The following is a 22656-nucleotide window of genomic DNA, read 5'->3' on the forward strand; positions in this document are numbered from 1 at the left end:
CATATTGAACTTAACCAAAAAATAGACGTATGATAACCAAAGCCGTGTCATTTAGATACCATTCATTGAAGGGTCCAAATGACCTGAGTCATATATTTAAGTACACACCAATTTTATTCTATTTATTTGATTTATTGTCTGTAAGGGGACAGTTACCTGGTGCAATGTTTTCTGGATTTGGGGGACTTCGTGGATCCGGGGTGTTGGGAGGAGTAAATGGGGCTTGTTGTGAGCCACCTTCCAAGTTGCTTCCATCCAGTTTCTCGTTCTGCATGGCAATGTTGTGCTGTATTTGACCAAAAGTAAACTCTGCTGAAAACTCAAAAATGTTGGACACACTAATAGGAGATACCGTATGTGCAAGACTCCATTTGTATATTTAAAACTTAAATACAGTGCCACTTTCTTGTTTCTTGGGGCTTCAATAATTTATATGTAGTTGGTTAAGTTATTGAATGAGAAATTTGACTGATACTAACCTAGGATCTGTTTTATGACAACACTTCAGTTAATAATTAATTGAGGGGTGCCTGGGTGGCTCAGTCGGTTAAGCATCTGACTACCACTTGGGTCATGATCTCTGAATTCGTGGGTTTGAGCCTGGCCTCGGGCTCTGTGCTAACAACTTAGAACCTGGAGCCTGCTTCAGATTCTCTGTCTCCCTCTCTCTGCTCCTACCCTGCTCGCCCTCTGTCTCTCTCTCTCTCTTTCAAAAATAAATAAACATTAAAATAATTTTTTTGAATAATTAATTGAGCCTCACTATGTGCCAGACACTGTGTCTAAGGCTTGGTATCACTTATTTAATGTACTATTCACAAAGTCCCTATAAGGTGAATCTATTTCATTTTTAGGTCTTTACAAATCTAATATTATAGAGCATACCGGCCAAAGATTTGGCTTAGTCACAGTTACATTACTATTTTGTTTATACTGAGATTTAATTATATTCTTTAATTTGTCTTGTTTAAAAATTTAATCTAAAATTTGAACTCTAGTTGTGTATAAAAAATATACTTGGAGGAAGGAAGAATCTGGGATTTCTAGGAAGTAAAATGCTTAAAAGAGATGTTCATCTTTTAAGTTTTAGGTGAATTTGTTTTACTATTATAATTTAGGGTTTATTCTATGGCACTAATATAGCACCTTTAAAAACAGTTAATTTGCATTTTAACAGAGAAAAAGACATTGTAATAGGTGATGTCTTCAGAAGCAAGGCTAGGCATTATCTCTATAATAAAGCATTGCTGTAATTTGATATGAGAAATATGTGTGTTTTAAGAAGAAGCCAATCTAAGAAGTACCTAGTCATTTTTTTTAACTTTAGAAAGAAAAATTTAGTGAAGAGCATAGCAAATAAAAGCCAATTTTGACTTTATGTGACAGAAGCAGAAAACCTTTTTAAATGCTTTTTCACTTTTACATGTATTTCTAAGATGATCTGGTGAAAAATAATTTTACACTTTAGTACTTAAATAAATTTTATCTTCGTTTTCAGGCTTTCCCTGCCCACAGCCACTCTCCAGGTGCCTTTTACATTCACCTTACTCTCTGCAACACCGTGGATAAAGCTGCTGTGGAAATGAATAGGGCACATATTGGCAATGGGAAGCTGGCTTGTGGAAAGGAGCAAAGACATGAGAGATAATGTTTATTAGGTGAGCACAGTGTCTTGATTACTGAGCAGAAGAGTTGGCATTTTATTCCATAGGCAACAAGGAACAATTTCTAAAGACTAGAATAATGTTATACTCAGAAATATCAGTATTTAGCTTTTTGAATGTAGCAATTATCTTAAGTGTTAGACATTTAAGTCTAGACTAGACTGGTATCTTTTCTCACTTCTGAACCTACATCACCTCTCAAAACTTTAATTATAAATAAAAAGCCAACTGAGATAAATATAGGAACATCACGAATTTAGAATTCTTTTTCTAAGTACCTGAAATTTGTCCATGAGATACATTTCACCTAAACTTGCAAACCATTCTACCTACAGTAATTTAAGAATCATAATACCGATGTTCTTTGAAGACTTCTTCCTGGGGATTATTGAACAGGAAAATCAACTGTGTCTAGCTAGTCATTAATTATCAGGTGACATCCAGTACCTCTATTGTCATCGTTAAATATACAAAGAAAGCCTAATAATAGTTGAGTAGCAACTTACTTTAGTTATGATATAAGCCTTAAATTACAGAGTTCCATCCTGTGTGATTCCCTTCAGGAGAAGTTGAAAAGATAAATGAAAATCTGTTTCTTTTTATTTCAGTTAAGTTGACCCTAAACAAAGTAAAACTAGAGCAGCATCTTACGGGTCATAAACATAGAAGTTATAAACACATGGATAATGTCTATTACATGATTTCTGTTGAAATATCAGTAGAAATAAAAGGTATTTTAAAAAAACATGTTTCTATAATTTTTGCCAAATACATAGAAGTTATTTTTTGCACAAAATAAATATATGTTAGGAATCTCAGTATATTTAGTTTGGTCTTATTTCAGAATTATTTTTTATTGTATACTTCCCCTTTCCCCAGTATTATTTAAGATTTCTAAGGATTTAAAAAAGTCCATAGTTACCAAAACCATATGTAGTCTTCACCATAAAATGGAGATTGTTTTCCTCAATATCATTTTATAATGATTTATAGAAGTTAATTTTAATTATCATGAATCATTCTTCTATTTTATTTTTCCTTAAATGCTTGTTTTCTTCATCCATTTCAGTTTTTGCCTACTGGTGTAAGAATTTTATCAATTCATGAACTAGGGTTTCAAAATTGGCTTTGTAGCAAGGAGTGTATTTTCATTTCTTTTCAAGACAGCACATTTTCTGCTGTTATTTATGTCATAAGGTTTGTGTGGCTTAATTCTGACGGTTTCTTAGCAGTAGAGTAAGCTCAAAGCTGCCGTTCGCTTTTTCATTTTTAAAATGGTACTTAGAATTTGGACAAATGGCAATAAATTACCAGGGAGTTGGCTTATATTTTCATCTAATGATGTCCTAAAGATTATAATAAAATAAGACATTTATATAGAGTTAAACAATTATTTTGACAATATTTATTGCTTGAGGGAACCAGTAAAAGTAAAAGCTCATTCCAGAAAATGTAGTTAATAAATTAGGAAAATGTGATATAAATCATATAAAGATGATTCAAGAAGTAGATTATAAGTAATAGCTGTTTTCTTTCAATGTTACTTTGTTTCTTCTTCACTACACAAAGGCTGTATTTATTTATCTATGAGTTCCCAGCATAGTATCTAGAACACAGTAGACATTCGTTAAATATTTGTCAAAGTATAAATAAATGAATGGAAATAGACCTGAGCCTAATATTGTTTTTAAATTCCCATCATATGAACAAGGCTTGCTCCAAGTTGCAATTTAGTGCCTTGATTAAGCAAATATATCATTATATAATGTGGCTCACTCTCTCTTCCTCAATGATTTATTATGCAGGTCATTTTTAGAATTAAATACAGATCATTAAAGAAGGCACTTTAGAGAACATTTTAGTCCATTCTCTTATTTTCTAAATGAGAAAAGAGGTCCAGGAAAGCTAAAAAAACTTTTAAGTGGACTCCAAATTGCACAGCTTGTGGGACAGCCAGGACGGAACCCTGGTCTTCTGGTTTCTAGCCCAGTTTCCTTTAATTACACCATGATAAGTGTCAGTGCCAAGAATTCTAAAATTCTGAGAGCTGGATTTCAATCTTATTTATTATAGTGTTGCTTAAGACAAATTAATATACTTCCTTGAACATTACTTTCCTCATTTAGAAAAAAGAGAGAGTAGATTTCAACAGACTTTGGAGTGGGTTATGTAACTCAATGACATACTAGTTCATTGCATACGTTATTATTGTTTATTGCTCTAAGTTACTTATTGGCATTTGATTGTTTATTTCAATATGCTTGTTATAGACTATTTTATTTATTTAATGTTCAACCTTTTAGGAATACTGAAAAACTATCAAGGCATATTCTTACCTTTTATGTATAATCAAAACATTTGGCTACAGGCTGTTGTCAGTAATTTGAGATACTAGTGATGAAAGACTATATTGTGTTCATAAAGACATTTAAAAACTCATTGTGCCTTCCTCCAGGATTGTAGTTAAGGCATGGACTTAGAGATGTAAGTATAAGTTACGAAAACTGGATTTATTCATTTATTCAGGTGCTTAGACTTGTAGATGACTTTTCAAAGAATTTCCTTAAGCCACCTCATTTTATACTACTCTTTAAAGCTGCTCCTCTGTAGTCATTAATGAAAGAATATGATTATATAATTAGACATCATCAGCTGTGATAGGGATTATTTTAGGCTCACACTGTATTACATCCACATTTTTGGATGTAGATACTGGACATAATTATAGGGTAACATAACATTATATTTATCCATGACTTCAAGTGAAAAATCATCCCTCACTAATGTAAACATTATAGTTCAGTAAGATTTGATGTCTAACCAAATTCATAGTTATAACTAGACTTAATCCATGGATATTAAATGATGCTCATTAATGTGAAAAAGAAATTATTTTATTTAAGAAGTCCCCTCACATTTATTGTTAACCAGGGAAATAGAAATTTCAGGAATGAATAAAATTTTAGTGTTTGTGGGTGTGGATGTTAGTTCTGTAATGTATTTTAGTAATTATAATAAAAGATCTCAGTGAAACCAGTCTATTTGTTGTAAAGATGTGAGATGTCCATTCAAAACAACTTATTAGTGGGGGCAGCTGGCAAATGTTTGGGTTGAAATGCACAAGTAAACTTACAGACTTCCCATAGTTACAGGAAGAAACCTTTAGAAAATAAAACGTATTTATTGTAGTCTCCACTACTTCTTCAAATTTAGAACCAATGCTTTATTCCTTTTTGATTCTTCATGACTGGTATTTTATTTTTAAAGCCATTTTCCCAAAGCTAGTTGTTTTCCTACTATGAACTTCTTCCTCTATAATCTCCCCATAGAATATATTGTGTTCATAAGGACATTTAAAATATATATAATATAATAAATATGTATATATATATACACATAATATAAATATATGGAATAATGTAATATTAATATAATACATAAAACATAATTTAAGTCATTAGTTTGTTCATTTGTTTATTAACTTTAAGCTGAGGGAAACTTTTGCCTGAAGAGCTTTGTCTACCTTGGTTTGTTGTTAATAGGAATCAGACTTCCCTACACAATGTGGAATAAATGCTTTGAGTGAGAGGAGCTCAACTGTGTCTGTAGTCCTCAGGCGCGTTTCAGTGCCAGGATGTATTCAGCCAATAAAATGCTTATACTTACTTTGTGGAGTGCTATGTGCTTTGGAAGTGTTTCCATCCCAAGCATTTAACTAGCAGTGATAAGACCATGGAAACTTTTAGTTACACCAACCTCCACTCCCTCTCCCTCTCCCTCCTCTTAGTGAGCAGACCAGCTTTTCAGTGCCAAATTTACAGGTTTGCAGTGTCCCTACTGAACTAAAAAGACACTCATAACATATACAATGCTTCTTTTGTTTATTCACCTCAACTATTTATTATCATGAGAAAAAAAAAGTCTAACAGCATCAATGGGAAAATATGTCAAATAAATATGTAGAACACTTGTTTGGGAATCTAGTGATACATATACACTTAGAAATGCTGCCCATTTATTTAGATACCATACGATCAGGTTATACCTACATTTATTTGTGCTTTAGATTCATACTGGAAATTTTCAAATGTGTATTTATCAGATCTTCTTTGTCGCATCTTAAATAGTCTGGCACCACGGTTACTGAGGTGGGATAATTCTTCCAACATGATGTCTCTGGGGATGCTGACTTTTTTGCCCAGGTGCATGCCATCTACATCTGTAAAACAACATTCATGTGTATGAAAACCCCAAGGTAAGCATTTGTAAGTGCTTTGCTAAATTCCATAATTTATTGCCTGCTATGTAGTGGCTTAAATAAAGACTCTTTATTCAAATTGCTTTAGGTTGAATCCTGGCTCCCTTATTTTCTAACTGTATGATTATGGATATGTTACTTATTTTTCTAAGCCTTGGTCTCCTCATCTGTAAAGGAGGGCTAATGGTAATAATACCCACTGAATAGGGTTGATAGGATTAAGTAAAATGCTTCATATAAATCACTTAGCAATGGTAACTGGCACATAGAAAGAATGACTGAAAGTTAGCTAATAACACTGTTATTATTTAGTGTTTCCAAATTTAATGAGTTTTCAAACAGCACTGCTTATAGTTGTTTTAATAAGTTTTACTTGGCACTCCACATTTTTATGTGTTGGTTTGAATTATCCCTATCACTAGAAGGCCTACCCTTCCACTCATGCCATCCATTTCCCCATCACTGTCAAAATACCATTCATTCTGCAGCCACCACCAAGGAGCCTAGTATAAAGTAGGCAGGTGGTGAGTATTGAGTGAAGAATCCTTCCCAACCCAGCTTAAGTGCTATTTATGTGAATTCCTTCACTAAAATCTGTGTTCATAATTATTCATGCCTTTTCTGTATTCCCATCACACTGAATCACAATTACTTGATTCCATTTTACTAATTTAATAGTTTGCAATTTTTGTTTTGTTTTGTTTTAATCTTTGTGTCTTCCATGCCTTAAATATGGGAGATGTCCAGTAAATGCCTGTTATTTTTTATTTCTAGTACTGGATTTTTTTTAAAACTCAAAAGAGATCAAACTTTTCTCTCTACTTTCTCCTTTAATCAAGAATATATTTCTGTGTCATGCACAGAATACTCTTGCCACTGTACACTGGGCCAGGAAGTGTACAGGAAGAAAAACTGGGCCACTAGTAAAATAAATAATTATGCTGATTGATTGGGATGACATTCTTTGACAATGGGACAAATTAACCTTAGTAGTTGGGCTTTTGGTGGTATTTAAGGATGAAACAACAGAATTACTTAAATTTTCTCCTTATTTTACTTTGGAAAAAAAATCAGTTTGTTTACATATTTTGATGTTACATGAAGAAGAGTTCCACTAATCATAAAACTAATAATATAAAGACTTCTGTTTCTGAGAAAGTGGATATACTTTCCCTATACCTCTGCTAAATACAACTAAAAATCCTGAACATTATGTATAAAACAAACATGAGATGACTCTGAAAGATGGGGAGAAGAAGGCAAATAGCTAGGGACCTCACAACTCAAGGAACAACATGGTGGTGAATTCTCTGAGTTTTCTTTTAGCTACAAAATCCCAGACTTGGAGCTAAGATGCTAGCAAGCCAGACAGACCAAGTGCAGACAAAAAAAAAAAAAAAAGCCCTAATAAAAGACTGTTATTGGCAAAAAGACCAGGAAAGGAGCAGCCTAGAAAAAAGAAAACTTTTAGACGATAGCCATTCTACCTCAGCAAAATACCAAAGAAAAAACTTTGGTCCTACCCACATCAAAAAAAGCTAAGTGGGGAGCCTAGAATTTTACCCTTCTGAGGCTGTAAAAAGGTGCCACAATACTCCCACTGGGGTGTTGTCAGAGAAGCCAGGGAAGAAACTGGGACTTTCATTATTATTGGCCAGTAACAACCTTCCCTCCCTGCAGTGTTAGTGGAGACCATGTGGGGATTTCAAATGACCACTCCCCCCCCAGCAGTAACAAAGAGTTCTTCCCCTCAAGTTTCAATGGAGGACAAGCAGGAAACCTGTATTACTACTTCCACCTGACGGTGATGAGGTGGCGCTCTCCTTTCCCGCTGAAGCAGTGTTAGACTAAGATAAATGAAAAAGAAGGCTTAAATAAGAGCAAGGGTCTTAGAACATAAAACGAAATTTTCTAAGTTCAAATAAAAAAAATCTCTTATCATACGAAGAACCAGGAAGATCTCAAACCAAATGAAAAAAAGACAGATGCCAACATGAGATGACTGAGATGTTAAGATTACACAACAAAGATTTTAAAGCAGCCATGATTAAAATGCTTCAAAGAGCAATTACAAAGCTCTTAGAAACAAATGAAAAAATAGAAAGCTTCAGCAAAGAAATAAAAAGCCATGGCAGCAAAATAAAAGATGTAAAGAACCAAATGGAAACTTCAGAACTGAAAATATAATAACCAAAGTAAAAGTTCAGTGGATGGAATCAGTAACAGAATGGAGGGGAGAATGGAAAAAAAAGTCTGTGAACTGGGAGGTAGAATAATGTAAATCACCCAATAAGAACAACAGAGAAAAAAAAAATAGACTAAAAAAGAAAACAAAGAAAGCCTTAGGTATTAATTGGGCTAGAACAGAAGATACAGCATTTGTATCATTGAAGTCCCAGGAGAGGAGAAGGAAGTAGGGCTGGAAAAGTACCCAAAGAAATAATGGTTAAAAATTCCCCAAAGCAGGCAAGAGACATAAATCTACAGGTTCAAGAAGCTAAGAGAATCCTATACAAGATAAATTTATAGAACTTCACAACATTATGTAATCTTCTAAAAACTAAAGCAGCCAGGAAAAATGACAACTTACCTTTAAGGAGGAAAAAAAGGAGAATGACAATGAATTTCTCACCAGAAACCATTGAAACCAAAAGGAAGTAGCACAAAGGTACTGAAAGAAAAAGTTGTCAACCCAGAATCTGATACCCAGTTAAAATATCCTTCAGAAATAAAGGAGAAATTGAGACATCTTCAGAAGAGGGGAAACTAGGAGAATTTGTTTCCTGGAGTCCTATCCTAAACAATGGTTCAGGCAGCTCTGCCAAAATACAAGACTAGTGGTTTCTAAACAACAAATTTATTTCTCACAGTTCTAGAGGCTGGAAGTCTGGTGAAAGCCCCCTTCTGGGTTACACACTGATTATTTCTTGCTGTGTTCTTACATGGTGGAAGGGACAAAGTAGCTCTCTTGTACTTCTTTTATAAGGGCATTAACCTCATTCATGAGGACCCCACTGCATAACCTAATCACCATCATGTAATACCATCACAGGGGCATTAGGATTTCAGTATATGAATTTGTGGGGGACCCAAACATTCAGACCATTGCAAGAAGCTAAGGAAAGTTCTTTAAACAGAAGGGAAACAATAAAAGATGGAGCAAAGAATACAGTAAGCAACATAAGAATAAGAATGCAATAAGCTTCCCTTCTCCTCTTGAGTCTTCCAAATTATGCTTGATATTAGAAGCAAAAACTATAAAAGTCTCTGATATAACTATAAATGTATGCATAAGAAAAAGTTAAGACAATTATATTATAAACAGAGGAGGATAAAGGGACATGAAAGTAAGTAAAGTTTTCATACTTGAACTGATAAAGTAACAACATCAGTAGACTTTGAAAAGTTAGGCATATGTAATGTAATTCTTAGTGCAACTACTAAAAAAGCTATTACAGATAGACTTGAAATCACAAAGATAAATAGAAATGGAAATATTAAAAAATGTTTAAGTATTCCATATAAAAATAGGAAAAACAAAGCAGAAATGAAAAACAGAGGCAACAAAAAATAAAATGATAGAGTTAAGCTCTAACACATCAATAATCACATCAAATATAAATGCTCTAAATATACCAAAGGACAAGACTAGTAGATTGAATTAAAAAATATGACCAGACTATATGATGTCTACAAAAAACTCACTTCAAATAAGTGAGTTGAAACTACAGGTAAATTGAAAGTAACAGGGTAGAAAAATATATATCAAGATCAAATATTAATCAATGGAAATCAGGAGTGGTCATATTAATATCAAATAAACTGAACTTCAGAGCAAAGACAATTACCAGAGACAGAGAAGGCATTATATAATGATTAAAGTATCAATCCACCAAGATGACCTAGAAATTCTAAATGTGTATGCACCAAACAGCAGCAACAACAACAAAAAGAACTAAAGAAGTGAAAGGAGAAATAGACAAATCCATAATTATAGTTGGAGACTTCAACATCCCTCTCTTAACAGGATGGAGCAACAGACAGAAAATCAGCAAGGATATAAAACAACTCAATAATACCATTAACCAGGAAGGTCTAACTGACACTTATAGAATATTTTACTGAACGACAGAAAGCATGTTCTTTTCAAGTGCCCATGGAACATATACCAAGGTAGACCATATCTTGGGCCATTAAACAAACCTCAACAAATGTAAAAGAGTAAAATTGTACAGAGCATGATCTCTGATTACAATGGAATCACACCAGAAATCTGTTACAGAAAGATAATAGGAAAATTTCCAAACATTTGTAAAGTAAACAACATACTTTTAAATAATCTATGTGTCAAAGGGGAAGTCTCAAGGGAAATAAAAAATTCACAGACCTGAATGAAAATAAAAATAGAGTATGGCAAAATTTACGGGACACAGATAATGCAGTGCAGAGAGGGACATTTATAGTACTAAATGCATACATTAAAAAAAGTCTCAAATGAATAACCTAAACTTCCACCTCAAAAACCTAGAAAAAGAAGAGCAAAATAAACCCAAAGCAAGCAGAAGGAAACAAATCATAAAGATAACAGCAGAAATTAAAAACCTGTTAAGCATGGAGTTGGCTTTTGAAAGATCAATAAAATTGACAAATCTCTAGCTAGACTGACACAGACAAAAAAATAAAAGACACAAACTACCAATGTTAGGAACAAAACAAGGGATATCACTACAGACACCTCAGATAGCAAATGGATATTAAGAGAACACTATGAAAAACTTTATACATAAATTCACATGTATTTGAAAACTTAAAAAAATTCACCAATTTCTGAAAAGCACAAAGTATCCCATCTCACTCAATATGAAGTACATAATCTCATTAATCCTATAACTATAAGGCAGCCAAATTTATAATTTTTAAATCTCCAAAAAAAAGAAATCTTCAGAACTAGATAATTTCACTGGAGAATTCTACCAAACATTTAAAGAATTAACACCCTATGCTACATAATCTCTATCTGGAAATAGAAGATGAGAGAACAGTTCCCAATTCATTATTAAGCTAATATTACCCCCATACCAAAACCAAAGACAACACATAAAAAAGAAAGCTAAAGACCAATTTTCCTCATGCATATAGAAGCAAAAATCCTTAACAAAATATTAGTAATTAGAATTAATATATAAAAAGAATTCTATGCTATGAATAAGTGTGATTTATTTCATGGATACTGGCTGGTTCAATATTCAAAAATCAATGCATTCCATCATATTAACATGCTAAAGAAGAAAAATCACACGACCATAACTTTGGGATCTAGGGCTCGGCAAAACACTGTTAAACTTGATGACACAGGTACAATTCATTAAAGGAAAATTTGATAAATTGGACTTCATCAAAGTTAAAAATTTGTACTCTGAGAAAGATTGTTATGAGGATGAAAAGACAAGCTACAGAGTGGGATACAGTATTTGCAAAACACCTATTTGACAACAAGTTAGAATATATAAAGAACTCTCAAAACTTGCCAGTAAAATGCAAACAATCCAATTAGAACATGGGCAAAAGACATGAAGAGACATTTCACCAAAGAGGATGTACACATAGCAAATAAGCATACAAAAAGATGTGCAACTTCATTAGTCAATGCAAATTAAGGAAATTCAAATTAAGACCACAATGATATGTCACTACCAGAATGGCTGAAATGAAAAATAGTGATAGTTCCTAATTCTGGGGAGGGTATGGAAAAACTGGATCATTCATATATTCTTATTGGAAATGTAGAATGGTATAGCCACTGTAGAAAGTAATTTAGTAATATCTGTTAAAAAATGAACATAGAACTAACAGTAATAATGGGCATTTATCCCAGTGAAATGAAAGCTCATGTTCACACAAAAACCTATGTACAAATGTTCATAGTAGCCAAATTCTTAATTCAAAACAAAATGGAAACAATCCAGATGCACCTCAATGGGTAAATGGTTAAAAACACTGCAGTCCATTCATACCATGGTACTCAGCAATAAAAAGAAACAAACTATTGAAACATACATAACTGTAGAAAATTATAGTAAGTGAAAAAAGCCAATCTTCAAAGGTTACACACTGTATATACACATATGGTGTCTATATAATTTATATAGTATTCTTGAAATGAAAAAATAGAGAGAAAAAAGGAGTAGATTAGTGATTGGTCAGAGTCTCTTATCTGTATTAATGACAATATTCTGGTTGTGACAGTGTATTATAGCTTTGCAAGATGTTACCTTGGGAGAAATTGAGAAAAGGTACATGATGGGAGAACTTTGTATATTTGCATATGAACTACAATTTTCTCAAAAAAAAAAAAGAAAAAAGAAAAAAAGAAAGCTACCAAGCTATGAAAAGACATGAATAATCCTTAAGTAAAAATTGCTGTAAAGTCTGTAAAAGCTACACACTGTCTGATTCCAACTATATGACATTCTGGAAAGGGCAGAGCTTCAGAAGACAGGAAGAACAGAGCAAAGTAAATGATGGTGTTTTATAACAGTTTCCTAGGATTTGTTTGCCAGCCCTGCTGAGTTCTACAGGGAATATTCACCTTCATTTATTTACAAGTGTTTGGAATCTTTGTTACTGTGTGCTTGGAACATGGAAAGAGAAGCCGGGTTAATTTTCAGTGTATTTTTCAGTATACATATACATATATATATATGCATATTATATACTGAATATATATATTCACTCATATATATTCAATATATTCTAGAGGGAGTGACAGGGTGGGCTGTTTCAACTTTTTGTTTCTATAATCAAAACAGCAATTCCCTTTAGATCACAAAAGACAAGAGAAACAGTATTGCTTATACTAACATAGTGCAATCACTATGGGAGGGGGGAATTGCCTTTAAATGTTTCTCAAAACAATTTAATTAGCAGAGAGACAGAGAGAGAATGAAATAATAACACAAAAAATTGAAATCCACAGATTTTTTTCCATTAACCTTTTCCAGAAATACATACTCCACATGATATAATTATATATTCCAAATAATGTTTTTAAACAAATTTCGGTTTTTCTGAAAAAACTTTCAATGGGACATTTTCAGGAAATGAAAAATGCTCCACGGCAGGCAGCCACTAGAAAATGCAAAGATGACAATCTTAATAGTAATGGAATCTTTCTCCTTACAATTAAGACCACAAGGCTTTTCCATAAAGAAACCAAAACAGAAATGCAACTTTTTTCTTCCTCCTCATTTCTGTTACTGATTTGTGTCATTACAAACAGTTAAATGAAAATAGAGGTGTTAAGATAAAGGACTGACATATTATTATTGCCTTCTGTACCTTCTAAAATTTCAATCTACGGCATAAGTCTAATTTTGTGACTCCAGACGCAAATTTGAGAAAATGTTTTTTATCTTATTTCCCTTTTCCTAATGGCCCCTAATATTAGCTGATACCACCAACCTTTCTGAAATAGCCACAAATTAGATTCCATCCTGCTGGCCTCTGTATTTGATGGTAGTCTTCTAGGGTGGGTTTGACAGGAGTTGATCCGCTTTGTGATTGATTCAGAAGCAAGTATGTGACCTGACTCAGGCCAATGAGAGTGAATATCAGGACTTGTCTCTGTAAATATGCCAAAGATGCTTTCTGTATCCTGCTGCATGAAAACATGGAAGTATATCATCCAGGAAACTTTTGGCAGGTACATGGTAGAGTATTGAGCCAGGCTTGGGATGAAGCTTATCCCAAGGAAATCAAAACAAAGAGAAACAGGAGAATCCTTGGTGGCATACTTGAGTTGCTAGATGAAGAAGCCCTACCAGATCACCTCTGAACTTTTCAGATATGTGAGCCATAAATTACCTTTATTGTTTAAGCTAGTTGGCTTCTGACTAAGAACCTGCTGGTGTAGTTATTCTCTCTAGATTTTCATCTCACTGATGTAGGTCCAAAAAGTATATTAGGATTGGGGTCATAAGGATGAGTGAGGAAGGCCAGCCAGAGAGCCCAGAAGTGGGGGCCTCAAAGAGGAAAGAGAGCAGAGAGCAGAGCTATAACAAAAATGGATATACCCTGGCCACAGACTCATCTGGTTTCTAAGAAGCATTCACTCCTTTTTAGCAAAGCACTAGAACCATCATTCAAGCTGCTACAAGGAATAGATGTTCAGTAAGAGCCACGAGGAACTTTCAGGGTCAGGGTGTACAAAGAAATAACCAGCTGATACAGTCTGTTATTACTTGCAAATTTATACCATGAGAGAGGGGAAGTAAGAGACAAAAAGGAAAAAGGAGGAGAAGGCACACAAAATAATAGCCCAACCTCTTATTCTTCATGCTCCATTCCACTTCCTCTAAGTCTACATTTTCTCCCATCTGTGACTTTGAGTGACCATCTGACAATATTAAGGATCTCTGGAGCCAGAAGTACTAGGTGATAAGTCAGTGCTACAGCAAGCTTGTATGTGGCTCAGAAGAATCAAATGATAAACTTTCAAGAATTCTGTGAGCCAGTAGTTAACTTCAACGAACACAACCATATTAAAATTTATATAAATAGTATTTAAAGTATATTTAAAACAAAGCAATAAATACTCAAAAAGTATTACTTTCTGCCTTTGTCTTTTATTGCTTTTTGCTATTATCTGTGCTCCTGATGTTATTTATATCTATTTGTATGTGAATAGTGGAAATACTATATAATGTATTACTGCACATCTTTTTCTAATTCTGCATTCAGTGTCTTCTTGATGGTATCTTGAAATTGGCCATGGTGGGAATATTTATACCATAGAAATTGGCAAACTCTACAAACCAAGGCATTCTACCCCCTAAAGAACCAGTTTTTAAATATTTACTAACAAAGACCTAGATAAAGGAATATGTTAAGTCAACACATTCTGCATAAAGAAACAAACAATGAAAGGCATATCTAAATTCTCCAAGGTTTTCTTCCCTTCCCTTCCAATAGCTAAATTTATTAGGTAAATGGAGCAGGAGTTCCAGACCATCTGTGAGTTGGGGAATCTAATATATGAACACTTTCATTACTGAAACTTTCAGAGTGAAGAATACTGTCAACTGAGCACATAGAATTCAAGTTCAGCTGTTCTCTGCCCTTTATCGCAAACCCGTCTGCAGGGTCTTAACAGTGTGTTTAATCTGGATGCCTGATAAATGATATAACTTGTTCAGGATACATATCTTTGCCCTGATGGATTAGAAGCTTGTCTTTGTGGCATTAGATCATCTATTGAAAATAATATTACTAGGCATACTTTCCTATTGATGTCATTTATAATCATCCAGAATTTTCCCTTCATTCTTTAAAGATTTTATAGGATTTGGAATATAGTATTTTGCTACTATTTCAATTATTTATGAATAGTTGATTATTTAATTATAATTTGATATAGATACATAACTGGAGGGTCTTCACCATAATCAAATTAATTTCCACAAAAATCCTACAAGTTTTAATCTGCTAGAAATATTAAATAATTGTTACTAATATTCTTCCTCAGTAGTGTCCTCAAATGTAAAATATTTTGTGGTTAAATTAAGATCCAAAATCTTACATTAAAAAGTTCAAATATTTTGGGGCACCTGGGTGGTTCAGTCAGTTATGCATCCGACTCTTGATTTCAGCTCTGGTCATGATCTCACTCTTCCTGGGATTGAGCCCCAAATTGAGCTCTGTGCTGACAGTGCAGAGCCTGCTAGGGATTCTCTCGCTCTCTTCTTCTCTCTTTGCCCCTCCCCTACTTGCGGGTGCACACGCGCTCTCTCTCTCTCAAAATAAACATTTTTTATAAGTTCAAATATTTGGTTTTTGAGTATACTCTCCTACTTTTCATACTGAGGAGCTCCATTACTGTGAGTATTAGAAACCAAATGGAAAATTGCATTTTATTGAGAGAATATGTAATCTTCGAAAACATGAACAGTTCCTTTTTCAAACCTCTGTCAGTGCATAGTCTTATGAACAAAACTGGACTTCAGTTCCTCCAAAGGGAAACATTCTTTTTTTTCCACATTTATTTCATAGGTTGACATTCTGAAACTTCATCAACAATGATTGATTGCGCACAGGTAGTCCTACATATTTAAGATGAAATTTTGATCATACCAAAAGCTACATATTTAGTTAGACCCATGAATCTAGATCATAGTCTATAAAGATACCACTTATACATAGTTGTAGTAAGACAAAAGATCTTTTAAAAATCTACTTCCCCACGATTCCCTGGCAGTTGCCATTCTGGTGGAATAGACAAAAAGAGTGGAGGGAAGTTAATGGAAATTGACTTGCTTTAGGGTGGTCCTATTGATTTACTAAGAAGCCTGAGGCCATATATTTTCTCTGCACTTGTACAGGTCTCTTCTGACTGCTTATAGATGGCCTGTTTTAATTGAATATAGTCCATAAAATATACTTTATTTTAAAATGTAACAACCATATATACATATTACATGAAAGATAATAGTCCAGACTGTGATTTTGAATAATGCTGGAAAAGTCTGCAATTGATAATATCAGTAATAATTTTCTTTACATTAAAAAGTTGATTTTTAAAACCTCTGAGATTCTTTACTTTCCTATTTTATATCTCTTTGCCTTGATTTGAGTTCTAAGACTATTTTGTAAAGTTTTCAAAAACTTGCCATCAAAATATTATTGTTTAATAACTATAAATTTATAAACATTTAAGAAATGAGATTACCAATGTATTGAATTCTACAATTTGAATTATGCAACCATTTAGGACTGTTTATGAGATGTACTTGTAGAGCATTTTAGAATGAAAAAGACAAGAAGGAAATTCAGATGATAGTATACATATAGTGTGGCTGGATTTATTCACTGTGATTTCAATTTGGGTATTAGCTAAAATTTAGCCTAGCTCTCTGCAGCCACTTCTCTGAAGGGTCTTATTAGAAAATTAAGAACCTATGGCATGCTCAGAAAATCTATGAATTTACAAGATGTTACTGCACACAACTTTTCAAAATAAAACATGCTTTTTTCTTGGAGTTTTGGAATGCTAATGTCAAAATTGAAACCAAAGAAAACTAATAAACTTGTACACTGAAGCATTAGGTTAAAATCTTTTTCTCCCGCATACTTTTTGTATTTTGTCTCTGGTATTTAAGGCCTTCTTGGTGTCCTTATTTTGACACTGATGACTTGGTTAATTACAGTTTAAGATAGGCTGATACAGGAAAAGCAAAAAGAATCTTCACAGTCTTCCATCTGAATTTCTAGATTTTACACTCTGTACTTTTCAAAGTGCCCTTACAATTTATGTCAATATTATCATCGTCTTTGTTATTGGTGGAGAAACTCAAACACATTGATGTTTGACTTTGGCACAAAGTTCAGTAAATTAGAATCATGGAATTTTAGAATTAGATGTATTGGTTGGGGCGTCTGGATGGCTCAGTTGGTTGAGAGTCTGACTCTTGATTTCAGCTCAGGTCATGATCTCAGAGTTGTGGGATCAAGCCCCACATCAGGCTCTGTGCTGACAGACCCTGCTTGGGATTATCTCTCTCCCTTTGTCTCTGACCCCCCCCCCCCCCCCGGACTCTCTCTCACTCTCTCTCTCTCAAAATAAATGAATAAAAGCTAAAAGAAAAGAATTAAATGTATCAGCAAATCCAACCTCCTCATGTTCAGATGAGCAATCCAATGGCTAGTCTGGAACCCAGGGCTCCTGGTACCCTATCAACAACAGCACTCCCTTTAGAACCTGGGCTTCCTGTTTTCAGACCACAAAGCTAAACTCTTTTCCTGAAGTCACCAAAACAGTCTGCTCAGTCCTCTTTTGTGTGCCGGGAAAAGCTATTCACCAATCATGAGGAAAAAAATAAAGAACATAAACAGAAAACATACCAAAAAAGCCTTCACGGCACCCCAGTGAAAAAACTGTAGGGTGACTGAAGCAGCCTTCTGAGGCACTGTGGTCTTCCCTGTTTCTGAAGTTCTTCTGAACTGTCTGTTATATCTGTGTGTAAGACCAGGGCACAGCATATGCGCAGTTCTGCTTATGGCTATTTTAATTACAATTCTTTCCCCACCCCTCCTCCCACTTCTGGTCAGATGCCAGTTATTCTAGAGAGCCTCCCCTTCTTTTATTCTTATTCCCCCTCCTCTTTTCTCTGTCAACTTATTACTCCTTATTACTCACAACTCATTTCATGCTTCCCTATCTCTCTTTCTCCTCTCCAGTAGTCAAGTCTCAAATGAGTTCCTGAGTGAGAGAAAAACATGATTTATACTGAAGAATATTGACCAATTAGGGATAAACAACACAGGGCTGTTGTCCATGAAACTTTTATAAGCCAAGTTTTCTTTCCCCCACAACTAATTCATGCACAGATAATGGCAAAATATTTTTGCGTTTTTGTCTGTCTTTTAGAATAGCACTTGTTAGATGGCAGCAACATGGCTCTTCATACTCCTGTAAGAAGCACAGAAGTTTTGTATCACAGCGGTAACACAAGACTACTACCACTGTCAACTCTACTCCTTCTAACATTGATGATGATGGTCATGATATAATGATAAGGATGGTCAATGTGAAAGTACACAGCCTTAGTGTCAGGGAATACTCTCTATTAATTATTTGTTGGGAGTGTGGTAGATTTGCTGCTCATGCATAATTTGACACCACAAATATAATGGATTTATACTGAGTAAAAATTTAGGGCATAACCAGTAGAGGCTGGAAGCTATCTACATTTTTACTTCTTCTATCCAGTTCTATGTATTTTAGTCTACAGGGATAGGATTGCTCATCAATTCTTTGAGGTTGATTCTTCTTCAGATGAAATGAGTACTCTGATATAAAACTCTCCTTATTTGATTCTTACATTTTTCTACAGTTTTAATCTCAAAGGCTCACTAGCTATAGTCTCTCCCAGACAACAAGAACTGGAGTGAACTTCCAGTTCATGTTAAAAGACAACACATTTAGTCATCTCATTGCCACGTTTCATTCTCTTCCAGGCTAAATGTTTTTGAAAAATGATGTAAAAAAATAAAGAAGTTATAACACACAACAGAAAAAGGTCCTGATGCACAAGGGGAAAAGGAGGTGGGAGAAGGACTTGAAAATATCTTTCTCTGTTCAGTTTTATAAAGGAAAATGCAATCCAAGTTTGATTTACTTAGTCTTATTATTAAGATAAAAACAGTTGAATGTTCTATCTTAAATTATCCAGATTTTTACTGCTGTGATGTATTTGAAAATTTGGAGGATTATTCCCAAGAAAGATTCTCCGCAGTCTATGTCGCATCTCTGTATCCAGGATACTTTCCTAGCTCCAGATCTCTAGACGCTGTATCATATACAAATAGTAAAGTTCCACATAAGATATCAGAGGAAATAAGAGAGGAAATAAAATAGGGAAATTATTTAAGCTATTTCTTAACGTACTACAGCTATTTTATCTGAGATGAGTTAGGAAAGTCTGTGATCATCCTGTGTTATCTGGATACTTGACCTCCAAACAAAGGCAGAGCATGTGACTCCACTTAAGGGGGCTGGAAATCTACCCGTGACTTGGGAGGAGGCTTCCACAGACTTTTCATGGCCAGGACCTACTGGTGGTAAGATAATAGTTTTGAGGGTCTTTTCCCCTTGAGATATAGTTGTATTTTTTGTTTATATTTCATAAACATAAAAGTTATGTTGTAAGAAAAAGAAAAAGATATTCTTACCCTTGTAGGTCTATGGCAGGACTAACATAGAGTAGAATCCAACACATGATTTAAACTGGAAATACATTAAATGGATCTATTGATTAATTATTGTGCTGCAATTAGAAAATAACTTATCTCAGCTAGTTGTAAGGTAATAATTTATTCTCAAATTCAAGTGTTCACCCCTTTTTCCTTATTGATCAGGAAAACTATAAAAACAATTTCAAGTAAACTACCTGAAGCAGGAAATATAAAGAAGCACAAAAATTTAAAAGAAGTATGAGTTTTTGAACTGAACTGATACAAGTTTAGTTCTGGAATCTGATTCAGAATTATTCTCACTGTATTCCAAGCTAGTCTAACATCATAGTAAAACTAAATTGAATCCAGTATGGTAATTGTGTATTGCAAAAGATAGAAAATGAAACTTAACAAGACTGTTTAGATATGACACTGTGTGGGGAGGGGAGTTCAAAAAAATCTTTGATTCTATTCAGTGTGAGTTATGGAAGGTAAAATATGAAAACACTATACTTACCCCTGTACCCAGCTGCCCTCACCAGATATCATGCCTTTAGGTCTCGATAGTGTTCAGGTGAAAGGTTACATTCCTTATCAATGGAGGGGAAATAAGGAGGCATTCTGAAAACCCCATAGATATATCTGGAATGGCTCAAATCAGCCCTTAAAAGCCTCTGAATACTTTACCTATTCACTTTTAATTGATACTATCCTTTGCTCATAAAGTTGAATTTCCTTTATAATAATCAAAATGCAATGTATAAAGAATTGCTTTCCAGAGTTATTTGCTAGAACTTAAGGAAAAGGAAAGTAGAATATCATCTTGTATCTAATTTATATTAAATTTTGGGGGGCCGTATGCTTTGAGACTACATAAACTTTACATTTCCTTAAAAATTATAAATAAAAGTAGATTTCTACAGAAAAATGTCTTAGTAAACCAATTACTAAATACGAAGACTGGTTTCAGGGTTGGAGAAATTCACAACATGGATTCCAACTTACAAGCTTTCATACAAAAAAGATAATAGAATATATTTTGAATGTTTTATGCAGTATAAGGTAAAAGAAATCAAGATATGCCATGCAGGTTGGACCATCAAGATAAATATGAGACCTGGTCAAAAAAAGGAATTGAGAGGGATATTAATTTATAATGTGAAATGTGAAAGGCAAGCCAAACAGAATGTACATCAGCTGTCAGATTGCTTCATTCCTTTAGAGCAGTTGTTCATCTGAAAATAGCTTTCAAATGAGAAAGGATGACTACAAAAGGATTAGTTACCATAGGCTTTTCTACACTCCCTAGAGCTCCAGGTTTGTTATGACAGAATAGCAAGGATTTAAAGGAAGTAAACTATAGAATATTAAATAACATCAAGAAAGATCTATGTTAATGGTGAGCTATGTTAATCCTACAAAGGATTTTTATTGATACCATTTCCATGGATTTCCTTCATGATGGCTGATGCTTGCTGTTTTCTCTGCTTCACCATGGTATTATGTGAAAGCATGGTTTTTTGTTCCCTATAGAAAATAAAGGAACATTATTGAAACATCATGAAGAACTTGTCTGGAGTGTTTTATAATCATCCTTTTGAAAGACAACATCTTTGTTCTGTATTAGGAATTTATCATTGCTTCCTACTGAGTGACTTTAATATGTATTCTCTATCTAGTGACAGAGCATGTTACTCATTGACAGGCAAAGTCACACTGTACAGAGGATAATACTCAGAGTTTCAGGCCCAGTCTTATCTATACACTTGTACAATGGTCACCAGGCAATGAGAAACAATGAGAGAGCTGCCTCCTTTCCCCTCCCTCTCTCTTTTCCACAGTTTATTTTAATCTGTCATTATTTCCTTATTGGCCTTCACTTGTACCAGCATCACAGTACATCAATTCCAGCAAACTGTAAGAATGAAGAAAGGACACTAGATTAAACCAGGACTCTTTGGTGGTGACATTTTAATATTGACATCAACAGCTGCCCTTTAAAGCAAAGAATGCCCATTTATGAGTCACAACTCTGAACCTCCTTGGACAACTGACTAATAAAACATTTTAGGAAACAATATACTCACCTTGTTCTTAGACTGTGCTTTTCAGCAGGGTTGAATCCCAATTTGTGGAGGAAAGAGTGGAGATGGAGTATGGATGGCACTTGGGCCCGATGGTTTTTATCCCTGAGCCTGGGACGGCATGGTCCCTAGCTCTGACTCAAACTGGGGACTGAGCCTTTCTGAAGAGACTGGCATCCAGCTGACATCAACTGACTATATATAGCACCAAATACTTCAGCTACTCATATCTTCCTGGCGAAAGGGAGGAACAGAGAAAGATTAGGTTTTCTCCATTGTGCTTCTAGTTTGAGAGATGGTTGAATGAACATACAGAAAGTTTTTATGGAGCACCTTCTCTTTGAGAAGATAGTAGCCAAAAGGGATTTTGAAAACTTTTTGACATGTAGATCTCATGCTACCTCTTAATTGAGGCGGCAAGAGACACATAACATGAATGAGAACAGAATGATCATTAACTATTAAAATGAAAGTCTGGACAATAATATCTACAGAGTTTCAAGAATAAAGAAAGGAATGTGGAGCAGAGTCATCCCTTAAGCAGGAGTGAAAACAGATGCTGGGTTCAGAAAAATGGGTAATATTTAAATGCTGAGGCAGGTGAGCACTTTGAAATGGTGTTAAAGTTGAGCCATGAAGCTATTTGAGTAAAAGCTTAGACTCATAACTGGGTCACACTTTTGGAAGAAACCCTGTGAGGAACAGTGCCTACAAAGTTGACTAATCTTTGCAAGGTCTGGAGGCAAGGAATCCTGTTTGGGAGAATGACAGGATAACAAATTTTGAAGGTGGGCCTTGTTGGCCTCCTTGCTGGTCTTTGAACACAGAAGAAGCATGTTCCCATTTCTGGGCTTTTGCTTTTACTATTTCCTGCTTGCTGTAACATGCTCTTCGTCTATGCACATGGCTCACTCTGTCATGC

General features: G+C 34.4%; 1 protein-coding gene across 2 annotated transcripts in view; it reads right to left on the reverse strand.

Moving 5' to 3' along the window:
* The window catches only part of MYOZ2 (myozenin 2), a 40738-nt gene extending 18949 nt beyond the window's left edge, over nt 1–21789 (reverse strand). Inside the window, exons 1-4 of one of the 2 annotated variants that reach the window (XM_042933932.1) lie at nt 21738–21789; nt 21089–21177; nt 5714–5883; nt 157–286 (exon numbers count right to left, since the gene is read on the reverse strand). In XM_042933932.1, coding sequence (XP_042789866.1) covers nt 157–286; nt 5714–5883; nt 21089–21164 — 376 coding nt within the window. In that variant the 5' untranslated portion in view covers nt 21165–21177; nt 21738–21789. Of the gene's footprint in view, nt 1–156; nt 287–5713; nt 5884–19647; nt 19703–21088; nt 21178–21737 lie in introns of those variants that run through there. The other variant, XM_042933933.1, reaches the window with a different exon arrangement.
* Between the last annotated feature and the right edge of the window lie 867 nt (nt 21790–22656).

Source organism: Panthera leo, chromosome B1, assembly GCF_018350215.1.
Source record: "Panthera leo isolate Ple1 chromosome B1, P.leo_Ple1_pat1.1, whole genome shotgun sequence".
Lineage (NCBI taxonomy): Eukaryota > Metazoa > Chordata > Mammalia > Carnivora > Felidae > Panthera > Panthera leo.